Raw genomic sequence first — 24,207 nt, forward strand, 5'->3', positions numbered from 1 at the left:
CCTGAGCGTGACACATTACTCAAATGGAAAATTTAAAGTAGACGGTAACGCTATGACAAAAACAGCCAAACTCTATCTCACAAGTCAGAAAGGTCAAAACAAGAAAAGACACAACCATGCACGACTTTCTCTGCCCTTTCAGTACAACACAACGGCAGATAGCGACCAAGTTATTAAATATGGCAAAAATATCTGGCACAACCGCGAAACAAAAGCGCGCATGGAACTGATTAACAGCATAAAATTCTTTCTAAAAGTAATCGCTGGACGCAAAACTGGCAATAAACAGCCTCAATACGCCCTCTAACGGAATTCTTACAGCACCTAAAAAGGACAACTACAGGCGAAAAGGCGGCCCCAAATAGCTGAAAAGTGCAACTCGTTCAGGCCTTAAACCACAAAGAAAGCCATTCTAAATCCATAGGACCAGCGGCTTTTCAGATGAAGCCGAGACCACAAGACAACACTGCCTTCACCGCCTGTAAGTTGTAATGCCTCAAGACAAGCCTGATATTTTCTTAAATGCCACCGAAGTTAGAGATGCAGAGCAAGAAACTACGTAGACTAGCTATAGACCTAACACTAGCGCTAATTGCAGTGACTGGGACAGCAATAGGCTCGGCACCAGACGACAGTGCATATTTCTCTGCACTTTCTGCAGTTTACAACCTTGCCGAAGTCAAAGACAAAATCGCGCCAGAGACGGCTTTCCCAGAAGCAACTACGATTCTAGAAGAGGCAAGCAACCTAAACCTATCAACAGCAAACGACGGTTATTTTGATGCTGCGGATGACATTTATCACCAAGGCGGCAAAGTCAAAGATCAAGAAGGGCTTAAGCAATGGTAAGAAAAAAATAAAGCTATAGCGGACAAAGACCTGGCCGGCCAGAAGCCGTATCTAAGGTTGCCAGAACACAATGCACGGCACCGAGCAAACAAGAGAATTTACACGCTATTAAACAGGAGCGCGGAGCTGATAACGCAATATAACGCAGCTAAGCAAGCCTACAATGAGGCGAGAACAAATGCGATGAACAGCCTCACAGAAGCAGTCTATGGAAAAGGCAAAGTGGACTTCGACAAGGGCAGATTCAACAACGAAGCGGGCGCCGGGAGGGGTAAGGCATGCGGGGCGACGGCGCAGGGAGGAAACAATGTAGGAGCAGCGCTAGCCGACGCTTGTATTTGTCTTTGTACAGCTTCAGGAAACCCAGCGCAAAACGAGTGTGCGGACTCGCTGACTGGCCAGGTTGACGCAGCCGGCGACAAAAGCGATCAAGCAAAGGCAGCATGGGACAACGTCAAAACAAAATGCAAATATATGCCGCAGCCACAGCCCAGCTAATGGCAAAGATCGACGCAAGCAACACGGACGCAACGCAAGCAACACGGACGCAACGCAAGCAAACGGGCGGTGAACTCTAGAAAAAACTAACACCGCAGCTTGCGCAGGCGTCCAGGCAACACCCACCATGTGCATAAACTTCAAACAACAGCTCGGCACAAGCGACGGAAAGCTACCATGGCTAGAAAAGCTACACGAAGCAGAAAACCAACTGATGACAGCCGCATGAAAAGAGAGCGAAGCAGCAGCTCTCAAGCAAACCCTTATGCAGCTAAATAATGACGCCCGGGCTTCTTACGTCGACGCACAACACGAAATTGAAAACCCACCAAAGCTTACGCAACTTCACCCACAATCCCCCGCCAAAACAACCAATGAAGAGGACTGTAAAAAACACAAATAAAGCGGCAAATGCGCTGAGCCGTGCCAAAGGGGTGACAATGCCACTGGTGCAAACAAAAAATGCTCATTAGATCCAAAAAAGCTGCAGATCAAGCAGCTCAGGTATAAAAAGAAACATGAGAGCAACCTTCAAAGTATGCTGGACAAGATACCAAAGAGAAATGTGAAGGAGTCAAATGAACTCCAGCCCCAGGCAAAAAATATGTTTGTGGACGGATAGAAGACAAGTGCAAAGATTACAGTTTTCTAGTAAATAAGAAATTTGCCCTGATTGTTGCTTCTGCTTTTGTGAGTTTGGTAGGACTCTAGCATTTTAAGGATAATAGCTAAATTTCACTCAATTTCTTAAAATTATGAAATTAAAGTAAAATATGTATAATAGTGGTATATGGGTGCAAAGTAATAGAGTAATAGTGTATGAAAAATAAGTGCTGTTCTAACTTGGTTATTTTTTATTTAATGAATGCTGGTTAGGAATATAATTATTATCATTATTATTATTATGATAATAATGATGATAATAATAATGATAATGATTATTATAAGAGAATGTTGTGAGTGTGTGGAAATGAGAGAAAACAAGAGAAATAATATTAAAGTTGACACGAAAATAAAAAAGAAAAAATTAGATATAATATGCGTATTTTGACACACAAACATGAGTAGGATCATCATTACAAAGAAGTTGATAGAAGTGGCAATGATGTAGAAATAACCTCTAGTGTACACAGCAAATAGATTTGTTACGTCACTCGCTGTGTTGAAAGCATAAAAGGAAAAGAAGGGAAAAATTAAGGCACATTACGGAAAAGCAAAACACATTGGAATTAATAAATCAAGAGGATAAAAAGGATATGTTGTTCTTATTATACTAACAAATTGATAGATTATCATGCAGAATTTATGATAAAGACTGTAGTTATATGCTGATGGGGAATACTAATATGTGGCTTTGAATAATAAAAAGAATTATGATGAGGAGAAGAAAGAAAGGATTTGGTAATTGTGAAGTAATGTACAACCATCTTCTTATCAGATACAGTAATAGGCACTAACATTTGTGGGCACAGTATTTTACTCTATGGAAGAATAATTTAAAACTAAACTACTAATGGACTGCCGAGGAAAGGAAAAGAAGGAATAAAAGCGCAGAAAGTGCTTAACAACCTCATAAATGAACCGCCATTTATCTTTATATAAATATGAAAAGTTTGCAATGATGATCCAACAGTTCTATTCTTGTACAATGGCAAACCTTTGAACACTTTGAAGGAGCGACTAAATCATGTAAGAATATTCACTAATTTGGCATTGATGGAGTACCTTAGGAAACTTGTAAATAAAAAAATGCAGTAAGTGACGAACTTTCAGGGAGAGAGAGGCGAAAAAGAGCGTCATTTAGGCAGGATCACACTTGTAAATACTCAAAGCCATGCGGACGCTAGAGACGGCGGCGTTGTATTGTCACAGCCAATGCATCTGCACGATAGGAGTGGAGGCACAAATAAAACAAAGCGGCCGAAAAGACAGATGTTTTAGAAACGGATATAGAACAATCTAAATTATAATTGCAAAGTGGAAGTTCTTGGCCTTAACTGAGTGTGTTTTTACGTCACTACTCTGTCACAGAGAATCCAAGCCATGGCACCTTTTTTTACCATTCGAACCACAAAACGGCAATAAATCTCGACTTTGCAGCCACAGTTCACTGAATGAAAGCAGCGCAGCGTTCTGAAATGCACTCCCCAACAACTTCAATATTGTCAAGTCACATTATACCTCGTAACTACAAATTTCGGTATCCGAATCCATTAAAAAAAGTATCAGAAGCAGTGTTACCTGTGTCAGCAACTTTTAAAGATCACAAGAAAGGAAGCAGAAGAGCACCAACACGAAAAGTGCGCAGATAGCTGCAAATACCTCACTCGGTTACCATCACGGCTTCTACACTACGGCATAAAGAAAGACACATCCATTCAGAAGCAGAGATCTATGAGAATTTTACCCACCAGGCTATTAGAGCCAACCGACCAAACGGCAGCGCCAATGATTATTAGGCCACAATTGCAGTGGAAAAAGCATGCCCTTGAAAGACAACTGACAAGATGCGACTATGGCATTTTCTGCTTCCGAGAGGTGAACGAGGAGACGCTTTCAGATGTAAATAAAGCAAGAATCAACCTCGAAAGTGACCACAAAACAAAAATAACAGCATCAAGATATTGGAACATAGATTCAATAGGAGTACACACCAGCAGCACTCAATTTGAACCAACAGGTCAAAAGCATAAAAAAGTAACCGCCACTCGCAAGGAAACAGAAGCCGAATCGACTATTGCAACGCTATTTAAAAACCCCGGAGGTTTATAGAAGGTATATCTCTCGTTTCCAAGTTTTGGTTAACAGGTTGTCTCAATAAATTAGGTAAATCAGCAGAAAATGACAAATAACAAAATCAATAATGCGCCAAGCAATATGCGAAGCAAAACTATGTTATGTGCGGCCACACTTGCCCTAGCATTGCTCGTAACCCTTTTGCCAACGATAACAGCAGATGCAGCCGTGGCACACGCCGGGTCTTCAGCAAGCGGATTCAGGGTGATCTGCAACTTAATTAACCTAGCGTCCATGGAATTAGAATCACCTAACTTGCCATCAACAGAAACCGAAATAGAAGACACAGTCGCACTAATAAACCTAACGTTGATGGCCCCGAAAGCGCTTGACGAACTCACTGCGGCGCCTGACTTATCACAGCTATGGAAAAAGGACAAAAATGAAACAAAAACACATTGTGCTGCAGAAGCCAGGCAAAGTTGCCGGAAAGCAGTAAATAGAGCGAAAACCCACGGCAAAGGCAACGTGATAGAGGCGGCCAAAAAGCTAGGTACGAACCCCGACGTGATCCCGCCGCTAACAGAGACGATAAACCAAATCACCAAGGCTCTGACAGACTATTCTGAAGCGGCTAATGCAGCAGACGACAAAACCATACCAGCCGTCCTTGAAGCTGCTCTCAGAGGCAAAACGGACGGCACTACAACTGTAAAGCTCGCAGATGCGACTAACGACAGGCAGATAACGTGCGGCATACCCTCTGGCGAAACCAAAGGGACAACAGGAGGCATACCTTAGCCGCAGACGTAATCTATTTGTGTGAGAGCGACGACAGCGATTCAGGCAACAATAACGCATGCTCGCTAAAAACAAAAAGAAGCGACATAAACTTCGCCGACGCTAATACAGACATTAAAGACGAATGTAAAAAAAACTAACAACCGAATGCAAAACACAATACCCAGGCAACAAACTCAACAGCAAGACACTTCAGACGGCGCTGCTGGCTTTTGACATCGAAATCGCAAAGAGCCAAGGAACAAACGGCAAGCTAATTAATACCCTAGGGTATATTGCAGGAGCTGGCAGCACTGGATGCGACGGCAGCAACGGCGGCACACACGGCGCTTGTGTTTACTACGGGAAGGACGACACTAACAAAAACGCACTTTCACCGGCGTGGTGCAAGCACATAACAGACGTAATAAACAAGATAAAAGCAGAGCAGAACGCGAACAATGCAACTACAATAGCGATGCGACTTGAAACATTAAACAACACTCTCACTTCGCTCATACTTCTTGGTGCAGTGAGCAGTCAAAAGACACAACAAGCGACTGAAACTGCAACACAAAGCAAAAGTAGAGAAATATATGCACAAGAAGCAGCCAAAAAGGAATGCGAAAAGGCTAACTGCAAATGGAAAGGAGGGGAGAGTGAAACCAAAGTGGAATAAGAAGTAGATAAGAGCAAAATTAAAGAACAGAAGAATACAGAAGGAGCAGGAGAGGGTCATGCATGGACAGCGGCCACAACTGGGTGTGCGAAACACGGCATTGATAAGTCAAAATATGAAGATGAGAAAAGCTGCAAATGAAAGGGAGAAACTTGCAAAGATTTCGGAATTCTCGTCAATAAGAAATTGGCTCTGAGTGTGGCTGCTGTCATGAGTTTGGTGGTATTTTAGGTTTTTTTAATTTTTAAATATGTTGTTTTTTAAGAAACGTTTTACGCAAAAATTTTTTAATATTTGCTAAACTTTGAGATATTTTGACACTTTATAATTTAAATGTACGACTTTTTAGTAACATTTGTGTAAATTTGGCCTATTGGTGTAACGAAGTATGTTGTTAAGATATGGAAAACAAATGCTATTCTAATTTTGTTTGTTTTGTAGATATTAGTTGGAGCTCTAATAATAATAATGATAATGATAATGATAATAATAAAAGGAGAGTGTTGTAAGGGTATGTGTATACGAATATTATAATATTAATAAAAATAATGATAATAATAATGATGATGATAATGAAACCGGCCGCTTGGGTTTGTAATCACAGAAAACAAGGAAAACGTGTAATAAATTTTAAACAGTGCAGTGCAACTAGCGTATTCGAATCCCATAAAAATGAATAGATGGAAAATATGAAGAATACAAAGAGTAGCGGAATTTAAACAGTGAGAGAGTGGAGGTACGCCTGAAGCTAACTACATAAAAATGTAGATACGTACTCAAAGATGAGATAACAACACTGAGCATACGTCTTTTAGCAACTAGATTAAAACAATGTTAAACATTGCCTATGTAAAAACCCCAGAGACTCAACAAATTTTTTCTTTTTGTCTAACATGATTTTTTTTGTAGCCCTCTCAAATTCATAGGTAGAGTAAAACATAAATATTTCTGTATTGACAACTCTACTATTACATTTCATGAGTTTGCACTCGGTATCTCTTCAATATAACGAAGTAGATAACACAACAAATATAACAGAGAATGTTCTTAAGAAACGAAGAGTGTGTGCGGTTGAAGTTTAAACTCATGCAACACAAGGATGGTATTGACTCATATTGATTGCCAAACTAAGTAATGTTGAAATTATTACAATTGGGCTGGGATGTTTGTATAGTCATGTTAAAAGGCCTTTGTGGGGTTATGGAATTTTTAAAAAGTCAGAATGCAAGTAATGAGGATATTGTAATTCATTTGGATGGGTCTGATGTTATTGTTTGTGATTTAAAAAATATGAGAGTGCTGTGGAAAAAGCGATGAGGGGGAAAATTCGGCGCATAAATCTCAACGGCAGAGTTGAGACCACAACCAGAACAAAATTGACAAAAGCAGCTAGATATTAATATCTGAAAGTGGATGCACCCCGGAACAAAAAGGCAAACTCAATAGGAAGCTTCCATCAATAGTTTCTACAGCTGTGCGCTTAGCCCATATTTTTCGAAAACAGACAATCGATAAGCCTCCTACTAACAAGGAAGCAGCGACCAAGCCTACAGCCACAGCAAACGAAGCTCAAAGTAATTTTATAGCTTTAATCGAAGGGGAACGGCAGTCAATAAGGAGGAAATCACTAGTGGCGCAAAATTCGCCATGTTAGGTTACACTTTCGACCTAGACAGAGTCCTCGGCAACATATCGCCTATAGGAGACTTCCACGTAACAAAATAGTCACTAGTAGAACTAAACCACAAAACGTTTTAAACGACAATAAAATCTTACCATTTGAACAAAATTAAGAGATTTCACAGGCAGGGAAAGGTTAATGGTAAAAAAAGTTTCTCAATATGGGTAAAAGCACTTAAAGAGGCAACCGGCAAGACGACTAAATACAACAGCCTATACTGCAGACAAGCTATCGACTTAGACTTTAACGCAAAAAGTATGCCTATATCCAGACTTAACAACCAATCTGCGTTTATTGTCCTTCACTACGACAGTTAGCGCAGCAAATAGAAACCAAGCTTACAAAAGTCATCCAAAATGAGGAAGCAATTTTGGGCCGGTAAAATTGCATTTCACAAAAAAAAACGACATCAGTACCATCGAGTAGAGCAACCTTATGCCTATACCGTGCGACAAAACAAACAAGTAGCGAAGATCTAGAAGATTCCTTTATCTGCATTTGCGGGGCAAGCACGGAGTGGTGTTAAAGTAAAGCGCCTTATCGAGGGCCACCGTCCACCAGAACGGAGTAGCACAGTATCCCACTACACAAGCAGTATCGGCCCAAGACATCACATAATAGGCAGATAACGCAGAACAAAAACAAGTGACACCGCAAGAATTAGCGTCAGCAACAAGTCATCTTCATAGCCGTCAGACCGTAGCTGGACGCAAACTAAACCGGACGTACAACAGCAAACTGCCGTCTCGAAAAGTTCTCACTGAAATTGTTTTCCTCAGACAAGCAACTAATATATCACCATTTAAGTAGGTCTCTACCCGTTTAAGATGTTGACTATGTCGCGCTCACAGCCGAAAGTGGCACAGGCTAAGCGGTAGGAGACGAAGCCACACATGAGCGGGCCAAGCGCACCAATGAGACTTAAAAGCGCATACCGCCGAGCTGAGTGGCACCATAACCTGGACGTTGGTTCGTAAAATGTTTAGCTTTTTCTCTTAATCACAGCAGAAATGGACATGTAAGCTGCAGCGGGCTCAACTGCAACAGACGCAACAGCCAAGCCACTCAAAACCCCTGCATTCAACACAACTACCAATGCACAAGCAGCCCCCTCTATGCGAATACAAAATTGTAGAAAACCACTAGAAAACCAAGCTTACAGCGATGAAGTAGGGCACTGCGATCGCGCTGGTGGCGGTTCTGACACATCTGCAACACGGTAAAGCAACAGTCGACAAACAAATAGTACACACGTACTTGAAGGAGCTGTGCGAAATCGGCGCAGATGGCGAAAAACTCGGTAGCAGAGCACAACATACACTAAAGGCGCCTGCACAAGCGGCTAGCCAGGAACTACGAGGGCTACTACAGACAATGGTTTTTCTAGAAAGCGGCAACACCACACTCTCTGGGCCAGCGACGCAAACCACGCTCGACTACACGGCCCGATCCTTGTCAAAACATCTAGCATACTACGATTCGCAAGAGGCCAGCCAAGAACTGACTTCCGTACTAGACGGCGGTCGGCTGCAAGGCGCAATACGGGAGTTTGTAACGACTGCTGCGGCCGTATCAGGCAGCAACAAAAGCTGCCTGCAAGACAGCGACACAGCCAGTAACGGTGTGCAAGGCGTAGCAGCGCTCGAGAAGCAAGAACCGTTGTGCAAAATAAACCCAGCGGCAACCAACACCGGCGACCAGACTTCGTAGCCCTCAGACCCAACGGCTTTGCAAGCTACCTCGCAAATGCCGTGGACCACGCAACGTTGGCAACAGGCAGCGGCAACCAATGTGACATGAATTCCGACGCTGCAAACCACAAGTGGCTCAACGACGGCACTGGCGTGGACATTAGCAGGAACAACCCAACAGTGGCGGCGGGCTTGATCCAGATCACAGCAACTAACGGGCTTGCAGGAGAAGGCGGTAAGAAGTCAGTAAATGGCGGAAAAGCGCCTCTAGTTGCCGCGGTGCTAAGGCATGTGCAGCGGACCACAAGCCCGTTGCAAACCGCAACGCAGACCACGGTAGCCGACGCAGCACAGCGAGACGACTACAAAAACGCAGCAGGGAGATATTTGTTCGGCCTTGAAAGCTCAGACTGTAAAAGAGACAGCGAACTTCCGACCGCGACCAAGACAAGCTACAATGCAAGCGATCGACCGGACAAACTGCTTCTTCAAGACATAAACGACATGCCCATCACAGGCATACTAAAGAAAAGTCCCAACTTGAAGAAACTTGGTAATGACACTGACATAAACCAACTGTTGGAGCCGTGCTTCTACTCGGAGTTGAAGAAACAGAAACTAGCGAATACCGAGAAAAAACTTCAAGAAGCAGCAGCCAAGACGAGTACAAAATCAGCAGAAGAAAAGGAGAAGGAGTGCAATACCAAAGGCAACGACAAGCAAGAAGAGTGTAAAAAACTAGCTAAAGATGGGTGCGTTTTTAACAAAGACGGCAAAGATGGTGAAAAGTGCACGTTAACGAAAGAAGCCACACAAAAAGCGGCAGAGCAAGAAAACCAAGAAACAGGAGGGAATGATGGGAAACTGTTTGCTCTACACACCAGGATCAGACATCTTGTGAAAAAGAGAATGAAGGACTGCCAGCTTCTGCCCCTCGTAAATGTGGTTGGATAACTTTTACAGACAACGAGGGTAAAATTCCCAGACCTGACTGCCTTCCTTCCAGTTTTCTCGTCAATAAGAAATTGGCTCTCATAGCAGCTGCTTTTATGAGTTTTGTGTTATTTTAGCATTCTAAGGATTTTTGCTCAATTTTATGAAATTTATAAAAATTATGAAATTTAATATTTTGAGAGTATTTTATTAAATTGTTAAACTTTGATATATTTTACAACTTTTGTAAAAATTTGAAATTTCGGTATTGTTGTGGCCCACTGGTGTAAAGCAGTTAAGTGTTAGGGCATGAAAAATAAGCGATGTTCTAATTTTGTTTACTTTATGGATATTAGATAGTGTTAGAATGGTAATGTTTTTTATGAGAGTTATGAGTGTGTATATACGAATATTATAATTATAGTGACGCAGTCCGAGATGAAAATTGAAATAGAGGTAATTAAAATAATAGAAACGATTTTCTAGGAGTGAGTGAATGAATGCGACATTAGATGAGAGAGTATGAGTAATATTATTATTAAAGACAAGGCAGACGGAAAGAGAGATAGAGTATGAGCGGGTTACAGCACAAGCATTATAATATGCATAATCATACACAAGATGATGCAGGGAAAATGGGGGGCAGGCAAAATCCAGTTTCCAAGACAATGGCGTCGCTAGACCTAGTGCAAAGAAGTAGTGATACAAGACTGAAAAGAAAGTAAGAAAGTAGGGAATGCGGGACAACACAGAAGAGATAATGCATCAGGAGGAACAGGAGCCGCCGAGAGTGCCCCGAATTTCACTCACGAATAGATAGAAACATCGGCAGAGATAGGGCTGACTGTGTTTTTTATTGCATTAGTAAATCCAGATTTTAAGCGGCACCTCCATGTGGCAGCGGTTCGTAAAATAAATGTTAATTGTTGGCTCTGATGAAATAGTGGGGCAGCTTGTAGGGGGACTTTGTTGATTGATAGAATAACAGTGTTAGAGTATTATAAATGGCTACAAAATAAAGTTGGGGTTATGAAGGTCCCGTTGTTACAGAGGTTGCAACAGCACACAATGAGAAGGACTGCCCAACGGCCAGGCAGCCTCTCCGCAGAGCGGCCTTTGTGCTAACAGGAGGTGCACTCGTCAGCGGCTATCCAAAGACCTTTCATTTCTTCGCCAAGTGTGGGAGCTCTTTAACACTCAATGCTAACAGTAGCTGGCGGATGCAGCAGCCCCATGCTCTCTTTTAACTTCATAGCACTCCCTAAGCACTGTTTATCAAAACGTCCCGCCGTGCCAACCTTCAGTGGTTCGACCAAGCTTAAATGTCACGGCAATCAACGCAACGCGCTGTAGCAGCCGCACTGACGCTGCTTCTAGGCTCCGTAGAGGCGGCCCAAGATGCAAATGCAAAAGAACACAGCATACTGTGCAGGCTGCTGTCCGTGGCGGCAATAGAGCCAGAACCAAAAACATTGTCACCAGATGCAAGCGCGCTAGTAGCGACACTGGAGGAATTAAACTTCTCAAACAGCGACGCCAACTGGACATCAAACTTCGATTTTGCCGCAATGACCGCCAAACCAGATGAATTGCCTCAAAAATTTAGGAAAGCACCGTATCCCCCAATGTGGACAACGATGTGGCCGAAATGGTACGCCGCAGGCAAACGGGCCGGCGAGGCTAAGGTCGGCACCGCTAGAAACAGCGATTACCCAGCCATAAACGACGGGAGGCAAAAAAAACAGGCTCACAGTCAAATATCCGCGCTTCTTGACAGGGCGCTTTCATTGAAATCAAAGATAGACAACCTCAAAGGAGCGGACGGCACGTTCGGCATGACCACAGTAAGATCCCACCTTCAAGCAGCGGCCTACGGCAAGCCAGAGGCCAACAAGCCGACAACGCCAGACGGCATCCACGCACTGGCCAACTGGGACTCGGCATGCGGCAAATCAAACGTGGGCAAAAGCCTAGCAAGCGACATGATGTGCCTTTGCCACGGTACAGGTGTAACACCGCAAGACTGCGGGCTGACTGTAACGGCTGTCCAGTGGAACGCAGCCAAAACCATCGATGAGCCGTGGAATCCACTCAAAACATCTTGCCCATGCGGCAAACCAGGCGAACTGACAGACGCAGTAGTTGAAGCGGCAGTGACGGACTTTACAAGGGCCCTGAAGGAAACCTCCACCGGTGGCGAAAAAGTGCTACACTTCGGCGATAACTCCGGCACAGGGTGCAATGGAGCAGACACCAAACTTTGCATAGATTACAGCGACTTCTTCAAAAAAGGAGGCGATAGCGGAGTAAGCAAGATAAAGTGGGCAGCCGAGCTTCGGCTGGCAGCAGGGCTAGCAAAGCAGACCGAAACCAGGCTGCAGCAAGCGCAGACACTGGCCCTGCTTGTAGAAGCACTCAGCGAGGAAGCAAAAAGCGTTTATACAGCTGCCGCCCAAAACAGGTTAGTGCCACCAGCTGAAGCGGAACACCAAGCGGATGCCAGCAGGCACCGTGATCAGACGCAGGGCATTACCGGCGAAAAAAAGCAAGAAATTACATGCCAGGAGGAAAATAACAAGGATAAAAGCAACAGCAAGGCCGGATGCAAATATAATGACAAAGATAGAAAATGCGAGGAAGATCCTGCAAAAGCTACAGCAACAGCAGCACCAAACACAAACAGCACAGGAGACAATTCTTTTCTCATTAACAAGGCCCCTCTTTGGCTTGCATTTTTGCTTCTATAAAACTTTTAGGATTTTTGCTGTTTGATATATTTTAACACCTAAATTCACCGAAAAAATTGAACTGTATTTGTAAAAAATTCTGAGTCTGTAAAAATTTTTGCTTTTCTGATACCTAAAATTTTTTTCCTTTTCCCGTTGAATTTTTTTATTTTGTGCAGGTAGGTGGGTGATTAGTTAGGTTAGTTAGGGAGGGTTTCCCTACTTAGGCTTAGGATTAGGATTAGGCTTAGGGTTAGGATTAGGATTAGGGTTATTCGGTTAGGGTTAATTTTCCTCTCTTCCTGCTAATTAATTTTCTCATTCCAGTTTTTCTAGTCTTTTAGTGATGCAGCGGCTCCATTTTTTTTACACCACTTTGCTGTTTTTATTTTTTTAAAAGTGATGCAGCAGCTTTTTTGTTATGCGAACCCTAACCCTCAACACCTTAACCCGAACCCGAAACTTAGGCGCTCGTGTGGCTAAAAAAAATGTGTGTCGCAAAAAAAAGTGGGGGGTTGCAAAAAAAAAGAAGTTAAAGAAAAAAATGCAAAATCTAACCCGGAGTTCGAAATTTAAAAATCTCAAAACTCTCAAAAACTTTAAAATCTAAAAATCTAAAAAACGATAATTTAAAAAAATAAAGATTTAAAAAGAACCGAAAAAATCCAAACAGAAAAAAGGAAAAAAGCGAAAAAAAATAAAGCAAAAAGATGAATTAAAAAAATATGAGCTAAAAAAGCCGAAATAAAAAAATAATGCCGCGACAGGGAACAAAAAAATCAAAAATAACAAATTAAAATTCAAAAATTCGGAAAATTTTAAAAAAAATGAAAAAATTTTTTAAAAAACCAAAAACCTCGCAAAATCCGAAAACTAAAAAAAAGGATTAGAAAAAATTTTTTAAATCTAAAAACATTGAAAACAAAAAAACTGCGGTGACAAAAAAAACGAAAAACCAAGAAGGCAAAAAAGAGTCACTGGTGGGGTGCAAAAAATATATAAATTCAAATTTAAAAAGTCGCAAAATTTAAAAAATAAAATCATGCAAAAAAAAGAAGGGTAAAAAAGGGTTGCTGAAAGACGCGCTAAAAAAAATTCGCGCACTCCCAAAAAACGTAAAAATGTAAAAAAAAATGCAATGTCGCGACGGGGATCAAAATATTTTTATAAATTTAAAGATTGGATATGCGTGCGCGGGGGAGTGGGGGGGAGGAGGGTTAGGGTCCGCATAATAAAGGAGCCGCTGCATCACTAAAAAAATACAAATTTTTAAAAATCGAAAAACTCAAGAAAAAAAACAAAAATTAAAAAAGGTTTAAAAAACTTTAAAAAAACTTTAAAAAATTTAAAAAAACGCTGGCGCAAAGAAAAAAGAGCCTGTGCATTACTGTGGAGCCAAAAACAAAATTATTGGAGCAATTAAGGACGCAGCTGCGGGGTAAAAAAGAAAAAGGAAAAAAGTAACCCTAACCGAATAACCCTAACCCTAACCCTAACCCTAACCCGCTAACCCGAAACACCCTAACCCTAACCCGCTAACCCGAAACACCCTAACCCTAACCCGCTAACCCGAAACACCCTAACCCTAACCCGCTAACCCGAAACACCCTAACCCTAAGCCTAAGCCTACCTAACCCCCCTCCACCTACCTAACTACCCCCCCCCCATTCCTACCTAGGTACCTACAAAAACTCTAAAAAAACGGGAAAAGAAGGAAAAAAATTTTATTCGCCAGAAAAACAAATGTTTTTACAGAATCAAATATTTTTACAAACAATCAACAAAAAACACTCAGCTGATTTTAGGTGTTAAAATATATCAGAAGTTTTCAAGTAGCAAGGAAAATTTTAAAAAGAGGGAGGGAATTAAAAAAGCAAGGCCACAAATGCAGCAGAAACCACGCTGAGGGCGAATTGTTTGTTTACTAGAATAGAGGAATCACGGCAGTAAGGCTTTTCAAGTGTTCCTTTACCGTCCTCGTAAGTGATCCATCCGCAAACAGATTTTTTGCCAGGGGGAGCTGTTCCTTGCACGGCTTCGCATTTCTCCTTGCTTTCTATGCCAGTACATTTTGAAGTTTTCTCTCCTGTTCCTGTTGCTGGGTTTGTCTGCTCTGTAACTTTAGTTTCATCTGCTACGCACTTTCCATCTTTTTCTTCCCATTTGCAACCTTTTTCTTCACATGTCTCTTTTGGTTTGTGCTCCTTGCATTCTTCTTGTGCAACACTTGCTAATTTGTCGTTTGTTGGTTCACTGTCTTTTTTTGTGTTTGCTGAAAAACCAGCTTCATATAGGTGCCAAACACTTGGGTTCATTGTCGTTAGTGTGTTGATGGTGGCAGTAATGTCTGATTCGGTTGCTGCTGTTGGCGCTGCTTCGATTCCTTGTCGCACTTCTGTTTGCCAGCGGATCTCGCTGTTCCCTACCGTTTTTTGCCATGGTGCATAGTTGACGCAAATCTGTTTTGTTGTGCCGTCGCAGCCTGTTGCCGTCGCATCTGCCCAGCCGAGAATGTATTTGTTGTTTTGGGTTGGTGTTGTTTTGCTGTGAGTGTTTCCTCCAATTAGTGAGACGAGGCTGGTAAGCGCTGCCTGTAGAGCTGCTGCTGTGACTTTCGTTGGTGTTTGTGGGCACTCCGCCATCAAAGTATCCCAGCTTGTGTGTATTGTGCTATGCGGTGTGCGAAAGTTGTTTTGGTTTGTCGTTGTTCCGTGGGCAGCTGTTGCGCAGTTCTACATTCCCGTTTGTCCGTCGACACAAAGACAGACTAAGTCGTTAATTAACGTTTTGCCGACATTGGTTGTTTGTTCGCTGCTGAATGGCACCGAGCCGCAGCTTGTTTCCCTTGTGTTTGAGCCGGTTCCGCCGAAAATGCTGGCGACGTTTCCCGCCGCAAAGAGGGTTGCTCTTGGTGTTAGTTCAGGAGGCTTTTCGTCTTTGCCACACACTGCTTTGAAAAGGTGTTTGTTTGCCGTGGCCGTGGCCGCTTCGACGGTTTTGATCTTGCTTTTCAGCGCCGATATCACCTCCGCTGCCGCCTGGGCCGTTTCATTTATTTGCTTCGCTGTGGCGATTCCTGCCGCAGTTTTTGGCAGCGCCTTGTATTCTTTGTTAAGTCCTTCTGTGCCTTCCTTTTCTCGTCTTTCTACCTCTGTTTTGTTGTCGTAAGCGATTATCTCCGCTCTCTGTATGTCGTTTTTTAGCTGCGTTACTTGCTCTGCAACTTTTATCTCTGTGCTGTCGAAGCCCTTAGAGGCCAGCCGAATTAAGTTACAGAGCGCTCCAAACTCTTGTGCGTTTTCAGCTTCTTGGTCAACGGTTGCGTCGACAATGGTCGCTGCGCGGAACATTATTGTGGCCGCTGTTGCCGCTAGGTACATGAGCGTGGTCATCTCTGTTGCTCTTTCTTTTTGAATGGACATGTACAGAAGGTTGCCTGTTGATCAGAAAGAAGGGGGTGCACCAAAATTTTGTGCCCCGTGGTCGTTTAGTGGTTTGTCATCAATGCTGTTTGCTTTCTGGGTTCAACAGCGAACGTTGAGCTGCTTTGTTGAAGGTTTTTAGGCAAAAAAGAGGGTGTTGTGAGTGTGTGTATACGAATATTATAATAAGAGCAGTAATGATAGTAGTAATAATGATGATGATGGGAAAGTGCTTTGAACATGTACGTGCTAATACTATAATAAGAGGCGTGGTAAAATTAAATGAGAGGACAGAACAGACCAATTTAAAACAGTGCCGACTGTGCTATGGTGGCACCTGTATGAGTGGAACAGTGATCAATTGACCAAAAGCACTGCGAATATTATTAAAGAAATTAAAAAAAGGAGGTGGAATGTGCGCAGCTTCAAGCACAAAGAAGATGATATACATAATCAAATACCAGAAAGCAGACAGTGTGAAATAGAGATGTAGCCAGGTTCAAAGACCAAATGAATTCACTCCAGCACGAACAGACAACACGTACCAAAAAAGGCATGTAATTGGACCGCCACTGACATTATTAAATAGCGGTACGAAAATGTATTATATACAAACAGAATACTAAAAAGAATGAACAGAAACTCAATACATTGACACAAGCTGATAATGAATGTACAACTTGCACAGAAGTGACTTTGTCAACCAAAGTAATAAAACCCCACAAGCGGAGCTGAAACAGAAAGCCGACGATTGTGGCCAATAAAATACTAAGTCCACGAACCAGCATAAACTTTCTGCAACATAGCACTATCCATCGCAATATAATAATACAAAATAAAAGTACAAACCCAAATGAAACCGTTATGTCTTCAAAATGGAGAACGCAAACAGGGACTTTTAATACCCCTTACACACAAGCGAATTACATACATTATTTGATGGATATAACCTTTCGTTGTTTTGTACAAGAAAGCATGTAAAGATTGAAACTTAAGTTTAAAAAATTGATTCAATAGATCAGCAATGATGTTTCATACAAAACTACAACTGAATCTATCTTATCACACAGATATCTGTAAAAAAGAACCATTTCTAAAAACTGTTTGTCGCCAAACAGATTTACGTATCGGTGAATTTCAAAAGCAGTAACAAAAAGAAAATACAATAAAGGAAACTACAGCAATTAGAACACTAACTTCAAGTACGCAATATACAAAAGTAGGCATATCAAGAAACAAAACGCAAACATAGAAAAAGTAAAATTGCAAAAAAAGAAAGCAACATTGGTTTATAAACCGCACATTAACCACGAGAGAACTTCCAAGCTGTTTCAAGTCATCGCAAAATAGACAAAACAGAAAGCAGTAAGCTGTGGCAAATCTGAAAAGAAAAGTAGGCAAACAAACGGCTGTGTTTCACACAAAAGTGCCTTAAGATTATAGCTCAACCTGAAACAAACATTGTTTATAACGCCATGGATGTATAAAACTGACACAATGCTCGCACATAGAAGCATTATATCCAAAAGCAACATCCAACGTAGCGCGAACAGCCTTCTTTCACACTCAGAAACTCCCCACCAGTGACGCCGCAATAAGCTGTGCAACTCACCGATTTGTAACAAAGACCGTGCTATCGCCCTCAACTCACAGGGTGACACACCTTGCCAGACAGCGGCGGTAATGTGCTCAAGAAAAAAGAGCAAACAGTCAGAAACCAATGTGTGTTCACCAGCAGAGATCGGTAATGATTTCTACCATATCTGCACAGATGCTCCGGAAAGAAAGTCCAGTTTCTAGCCTTCATTTCACTATTTTCTGAAACAAAAAGTATAAGCAAGAGATGACAAAAAAAAAAAAAAAAGCAAGCCTGGCACCGTATACTCGCAGCGGTAACTCTAACCGCTTTCACGCAAGCGAACAACCAAGCGACGGATAACAGTGCCCTGTATCATGCCTTGTGCGAAACTGTAAACCTGGCACGCGGGACGGCAAACCTGAGACAAGCGTTAAAATCGGCAACATCAGCGTACGACGAGTTAATAGAACTCAATACGTCAGCAGCTCCTAGCGAATGGCAAAAAATGCTGCAGGACCACAAGACCTCGAACTCAGCAGACGACATAGCTAAATCAGCAGGAGTACCAAAAGAGCACCTAAATAAACACTGGACGACGAACTGGGAAAAGTGGAAAACAGCGGCCGACAAGCTGAAATCACCAAGCAGCACACCGGAAAAAGTTAAAAACAACGCGCTAACAAACCTCAAGGGACCGGCCAAAGATCTAGCGACAGCAGCAATAAAGCAAGCATCGGCGACCGCAGCGAATATACTGGAAAAAATGGAAACCAAGAAGCAAACAGCGACCAAGTACACAGCTGAAACTGCACAAGAGCAGATAAGGCAACTAGTTTTCGGGGCAGGGAGCACTGGACAGACGTACGACAACACCAAAGTTTTTAAAACCTCAAGCAACACGCGGCAAACAGACTGCACAGACAACGCAATAACTGTAGCGGCAACTATAGTATGTGTCTGCGCCAAAGACAACACAGGGGCGCTGGCCACGCCTTGCTTCAGAGGCCAACTAAATACGCAGGCATGGAACAGCGGAGTCAGCGCACCGAGCCCAACACTATGGAACGAATTAATCGGGCACTGCCCTGAAGAAAAAACCTCGGTCATAACGGCGACGAATTTACAAACGCTGGCGCGGCGACTAAGAGCAATGGTCAAAATAATTTCAGGAGACGGCTACCTAGGCACGTTACACAGTGGAACAAGCTGCATCGGCACCCAAGCCACCGCAATCTGCACCAAATACACCGGCTATACCGCCAGCGCGGCGTCGCACGCAGGCAAAATCCTGTGGCTGGACGGCCTGGAAAGAATAGCAGCCGACCTTGCAGACCAAGAAACCGCAATAGCAAACAGTAACACAATGGTCGAACAAATCAGCAGGCTCCGCGACGAAGCATACACAATAGCAGAGGCGTACAAGCTCGTATCCATACAACAAGCAGCAACAGCTGGCAGTCCGATGCCACAAAGCAGCGACAACCAAGAGTGCACGACACACAAAAACAGCAAAACCACATGTGAAAATACAGGTAAATGCAAATGGGAAGGAAAAAATGAAACAGAAGGAACATACAAACCTAAAGAGGGAGAAGGAGAGACAAATGCAGGAACAGGGGAGTCAACTTCAAAATGCACCGGCCTCGATACCGAAGATAAATGCGAGGTTGTCCAAGTAAAGACTCATACAGGCAAAAAATATGTTTGTGGTTGGATAGAAGAAAAATCAAGAGGTACCAGTTTTCTTGTAAATAAGAAATTACGTCTTATTACTACTGCTTTTATGAGTTTGGAATCATTCTACGTTTTTTAATTTACTGTTCAATATATTTTAACACTTGTTGAAACAAATGTGAAAAATATTGAAACTATCTAAATTTTGAAATTTCATATGACAGTGGCTTAGGAGTGCAAAGTAAGAGGATTATAGGGTATGAAAAATTTGTGAAATTATAATTTGTTTATTTCCTATATGTATATTATTCAGAGTTTTAATAGTGATATTAGTATTAATAATAATAAGAAAGTGTTGTGAATGTGCATATACCAAAATCATAATAAGAAGAGTGACGAAGATGGTGTAAAAATATAAAATAGTTGCGATGGAAGCAATGTAAAGGATGTAAGAGGACTAGTTAGGTTAGTGAGTAGAATAGTGAGAAGAAGAGAAACACTATCACTAAGGAAGGGACATAAAGAAAGTGGGAGGGATAAGGATATGGAATATACGCAGATTCAAACGCGAATGAGACCATGAACAGCATCGAACAGCTGCAGACGGCGAATGTGACAATTAGAGATAAACAGAGTCGCGTTTAGACGCCAAATGCAGTCTACACAACTAATACAAAGGAGTAAAAGTGGAAGGCGAATAAACATACCACGATCAATATGCTCTTAAGAACTATTTTAACAACGTATTATTTTAGCTTAAGGAACTATCATGGGTACACAAAAACTTAAAATAAAGAATTCAAATAATAAAAGAAATACAATTAGTTTAAAAGTGCATCTGCTAACAACACTGACGAAACCGATGAAGAAAAGAAAAAAATAAAATGAAGAATGCAACAAACCGTGCACAATTTGCAAAAATTAGTATAAATGTAGCCTGTCAGGAGACAAGAGGAATATTACATCGAAAAACAAAAATGTAAACTCCAATAAAGAAGTTAAAGAAGAAGAGGATAGCGTATGAACAGTAAGCTTAAGTGGCCATTTTAAGGATAAAAATTGTAAAATATACTATATCGGAGAAAAAAATGCCGTTCCATATTTATGCGAACGCCAATTAGAGATTACAACTTGAATAGCATACCCAGATGGTTATAGGTAATATGACTTATGAGTGTAAAATTGAATTTATTTTATTAGAGATAATCCCGAACATTACGATTGTTTCTCATACTCTTTTTATATTATAGCACCTTTTAGTACAGTTAACTTTAAAGAAAAACAATCGCAGTAAGAAAGTCAGAAACGAATGATACAAATGGAAGACACACGGGCATTGTAGTTCCATATGGAAGATGTTTCTTGAAAAACAGCAGTGATGAATCTTCCTCAATACACAGAATGTTGTGGTGCAAACCAAAGAATCAAACAGATAGAATATCATACTGAATTAGCTACGCCACTAGAACCCGCGATTGAAAAGGACATTAAAATAAGATGCTGTGACCATCTAAAAGACTATAAGAAAAGCCGCATCTCATCCAAAAATAAATTGATACAGAAGAGGAGATGGCTATGACTGTTTTTTCATTGTGATGGGAGTCCCTGCCGACATGAAACAACAGAAAGAATTTACTCATAGAGTGTGAAGCGTTATTTACTTTAACAAAAGGCTGGAACAACAACGGGTGTGGCTTGTTAGATAAATAGTAAATGTAAATTGAAAACATTTAAACGAATATAAAAAAGAATTTAAAATGAAAATAAGGAAGCCCTCAAACAGCGGATATATTACCATTTCACGTTATACCTAAGCATAAAGAGAAAAAGAGATGTATCAAAGAAAATTTTTCAACTCAGTAACCTACCAAACTGATCCATTCTGATGTTAATAACAGCCTGGAGGCAGGCAGCCAAGGAAGCACCCACGAAAATGAGGAACATCTTGCACCACCCTGGAGTTATAAAACTTCTAACGGTACTGGCAACGGCGCATGTGCAAGCCAAAACCAACGACAAAGGGGCGGCGGCTGTAGACGATTCGTGCAAGGAGTTAACACATGACAAAGCACTAAAATCACACATACAGAAGCAGACTGCTAATGCAAGAGCTGACTTTGAGAAGCTGCACAGACAGCACCTGGCGTGGCAAACGGCAGAAACAGCAGAACAAAACGCCGAAAGAAGATGCTTGTTCATGGCACTTGCAGCTAAGGCAGAGGAGATGGAAGAAAAAGCACCGCTACACAGCAAAGGCCAAGATTTGACAATAAACGAAGCTGTAAGTCTCCTAGATCATCAACTTTGTGTACTTCAGGCCCTAACGGTAGCGGCCAAAGCAATGCCAGCAGAAGACACAGGGAAGCACTCAAAAACAAGCGACATGGCCGTAAACATCAAACTTAAATTAGCAACAGGAGTAACTTCGGTCTGCATCGTTGTAAATAATGTGAAAACGCTGTGGTCACCATTAGTGGAACACGAGTGGACGAAACTTTTTAAATTGAAAATAACGACGCCAGAATAATTTCTAAAAAAGTTCAACAAGTCGGCTGTAACGCTAAGCAGCCTAGGAAAATGCACACAACACGACAGAAACAACTTCAACTTCTCCAACTCTATTCAAAGGTGCGTTCAAACAAGCACAATGGCAAAAATAAGTTTTAAAGACTTACGAAAAACGACATCTTACACAGCCACCGGCGTGGACCTCAGGACAGGCGACAGGTACACAGGTGTTTGAATACAAGAAATAGCCAAAACCGTTGAAAACACGGCTTACGAGGCGAAGCTTGGATATTTCGTCTGTAGGGCACTAGACACAATGAAAAATAAACCCGATAAGCTTGAAGACCTAAGCGGCAGCAACCTAAAAAGCGACGGCATAGTCAAGCTCACACTTAGAAACTGCCTTCCACAATTCCAACATATAGCCGACACGACAGATAGCGAAAAGAGCAAACAAATTGAAGATTACATTGAACAGACGTTCCATAAAAACAGAAATGACTTCAAAACCAACTTCATGGATATCCTCAACAAGGATAGTCACACGAGCCGCAGTGAGAAAAGTTCGGCACAAAAATAAATAACAGGAATAAGTAACGCCCAGGAGCGGACAGCAATCATAAGTCATGCCGAATGGATAAGGAACGCCAAAGTACTAGAAGCAGAAAAGAAGGTCGCAACCGCAGCAGCAGCTGATTCCAAAAAAACAGAAGAAAAGTGCCAAGATAAAGTGACCACAACAACAGGGACAGATAGTACAACAAACACCACAGTAAGCAATTCTTTTGTTATCAATAAAGCTCCTCTTTGGCTTGCATTTTTTCTTCTATGATTAAATTTTTGAAAAACGTTTTGCTCAATTTTGTGAAATTTTTGAAATTTTTCTAAAATATGATATTCTTTTCACAGTTTTTCTCATATCTCTACAAATACTCGGTGGCGCCTGCCGCCTCATCGTGGTTCCAGGGTTTATTGCTCCATCCAGAAGGAAGCCAATCGCCCGCATTATACCTGGTCCGACAGGATTTGGGAGGGCAACAGGTTTTTGGCGACCAGAGAAAGAGCAAGCAGCAGCATCAGCACTCTGGGCTGAAGAAATATATTAGACTGTTCTTCTGCACGTCAGAGCATACCCCGATTGGGATACGTAGGCTTATACTACTTAAGGGAGATGTAGAACAGAATCCCGGCCCCGTTATTCGTGGAGCCAAATGGAATGCTGTGGCGTTACCTCATGTAAAACGACTTGACTTGGAGAGGCGGCTTCAAGAGGACCACGTTGTATTCTGTTTATTGTGGGAGATTTACTCGGCTTCAGCGGGATCACCGCGCTTAAAATAAGAGAATACCAGCATGTAGCGTTGGAGAGAATTATGCACGGGGTTGTGGTGTAAATTCTAGTGCGAGATGAAATGGAGTGGGGAAAGGGGACATATGAAAAAAGGAGTGCTAGAAAGAGTGACAGCAACGCTGAGATTTTTGGCTGATGTGAATTTGGCAGTCACTTCAGCTTATTTTCTTAGAAAATCAGTAGTTTTTAACACAGCGTTGGAACAATTAGCGATAGAAAGATGGCTTCTATTATAAGGGGCTGATGCCAACTCGCATCATGTGTTGTGGGACCCACTATGGCCTCAAAACCTTCCCCAACTTTATACATGTGGAATAAAGCGCGTTGGAGTGACTTCCGAGCGGTCGGTAATAAGTTCATTTTCAACAAGACTTAAAAGAAAAATAGAAAGTGCGGATGCGCTAAATGAAGCCATCGCGAGATGCAAAAGACAAGCAGCCAAGAAAAACATACCAAAAGGTAAGGGTGTAGCACCGTCGTTCTCGATAATAGAGTTGATGAAACTCTCCAAGAAAATACAAAAGTATCGTAATGAACGTAGGAGAGATGCGCTGATTAGATAGTGAAGAAAAGTACTTGCGGACATGGCTCTTCAAAGATGGAAGGAAAATGTACTCAAGTTGGAGGCACAAAACCGCTCAGCTGGAATATCGTAAAGTCTATTTACGTCCAGCGTAGTTTTGCATCGCCAGTAATGGTAGTGGATGGACATTCATTGACTAAGCGCCAGCAGACACACAAACTAGAAAGGATGTACATGGAGCGTTTAACAAAGGCACTAAGAGCACCAGATATGCAAATTCCGACCGCCAGGAAAAGGACTTTCACACCAACTACAGAAGCCGAACTGGAAACTGCAGTAAAAGAGCTCTCCTCTGTAACTGCTTCGGAATACTACGAAATTCATTGCGAAGAATTCAGACAGCTTGGAACGATTGGTCAAAGAGCTGTTGAGACTATTTAACTGCAGTGTGAAAAACAGTTAACTTCCAAAAAAATGGAAACCTTTTATGATTATTCCGCTGCTAAACCATAATAAACATGAGGCAAGCATGGCGTCATTCAGACCAGTGACCCTCAAAAAATCCGTAACACATGGA

The 24,207-nt window shown here is 42.0% G+C and overlaps 1 protein-coding gene and 7 pseudogenes across 1 annotated transcript, besides 13 other annotated features; 7 read left to right on the forward strand and 1 right to left on the reverse strand.

The window, feature by feature from the left end:
* Window positions 1-540: 540 nt before the first annotated feature.
* Tb11.13.0008 lies at window positions 541-2,058 on the forward strand (annotated as a pseudogene).
* A 168-nt stretch (window positions 2,059-2,226) lies between these two features.
* Window positions 2,227-2,253: a microsatellite.
* Window positions 2,252-2,294: a microsatellite.
* A 1,894-nt stretch (window positions 2,295-4,188) lies between these two features.
* On the forward strand, window positions 4,189-5,773 carry Tb11.13.0006 (annotated as a pseudogene).
* Window positions 5,774-5,999: 226 nt separating this feature from the next.
* Window positions 6,000-6,035: a microsatellite.
* A 37-nt stretch (window positions 6,036-6,072) lies between these two features.
* Window positions 6,073-6,116: a microsatellite.
* A 364-nt stretch (window positions 6,117-6,480) lies between these two features.
* Tb11.13.0007 lies at window positions 6,481-6,738 on the forward strand (annotated as a pseudogene).
* Window positions 6,739-8,411: 1,673 nt separating this feature from the next.
* On the forward strand, window positions 8,412-9,984 carry Tb11.13.0005 (annotated as a pseudogene).
* A 20-nt stretch (window positions 9,985-10,004) lies between these two features.
* Window positions 10,005-10,045: a sequence feature (AT_rich).
* Window positions 10,046-11,169: 1,124 nt separating this feature from the next.
* Window positions 11,170-12,594, forward strand: Tb11.13.0004 (variant surface glycoprotein; the record flags this gene model as incomplete). Its single annotated transcript, XM_823005.1, has 1 exon — window positions 11,170-12,594. One exon carries the CDS (start codon window positions 11,170-11,172, stop codon window positions 12,592-12,594), a length of 1,425 nt encoding a protein of 474 aa, XP_828098.1.
* Window positions 12,595-12,796: 202 nt separating this feature from the next.
* Window positions 12,797-12,861: a microsatellite.
* A 343-nt stretch (window positions 12,862-13,204) lies between these two features.
* Window positions 13,205-13,381: a sequence feature (A-rich).
* A 4-nt stretch (window positions 13,382-13,385) lies between these two features.
* Window positions 13,386-13,421: a sequence feature (AT_rich).
* Window positions 13,422-13,562: 141 nt separating this feature from the next.
* Window positions 13,563-13,590: a sequence feature (AT_rich).
* A 138-nt stretch (window positions 13,591-13,728) lies between these two features.
* Window positions 13,729-13,750: a sequence feature (AT_rich).
* Window positions 13,751-13,863: 113 nt separating this feature from the next.
* Window positions 13,864-13,927: a sequence feature (AT_rich).
* A 107-nt stretch (window positions 13,928-14,034) lies between these two features.
* Window positions 14,035-14,210: a microsatellite.
* Window positions 14,211-14,438: 228 nt separating this feature from the next.
* On the reverse strand, window positions 14,439-15,995 carry Tb11.13.0003 (annotated as a pseudogene).
* Window positions 15,996-17,838: 1,843 nt separating this feature from the next.
* On the forward strand, window positions 17,839-19,387 carry Tb11.13.0002 (annotated as a pseudogene).
* A 1,794-nt stretch (window positions 19,388-21,181) lies between these two features.
* Tb11.13.0001 lies at window positions 21,182-22,588 on the forward strand (annotated as a pseudogene).
* Window positions 22,589-22,687: 99 nt separating this feature from the next.
* Window positions 22,688-24,207: part of a repeat region that runs on past the window's edge.

Source organism: Trypanosoma brucei (genome assembly GCF_000002445.2).
Source record: "Trypanosoma brucei brucei TREU927 chromosome 11 chr11_scaffold02 genomic scaffold, whole genome shotgun sequence".
Lineage (NCBI taxonomy): Eukaryota > Euglenozoa > Kinetoplastea > Trypanosomatida > Trypanosomatidae > Trypanosoma > Trypanosoma brucei.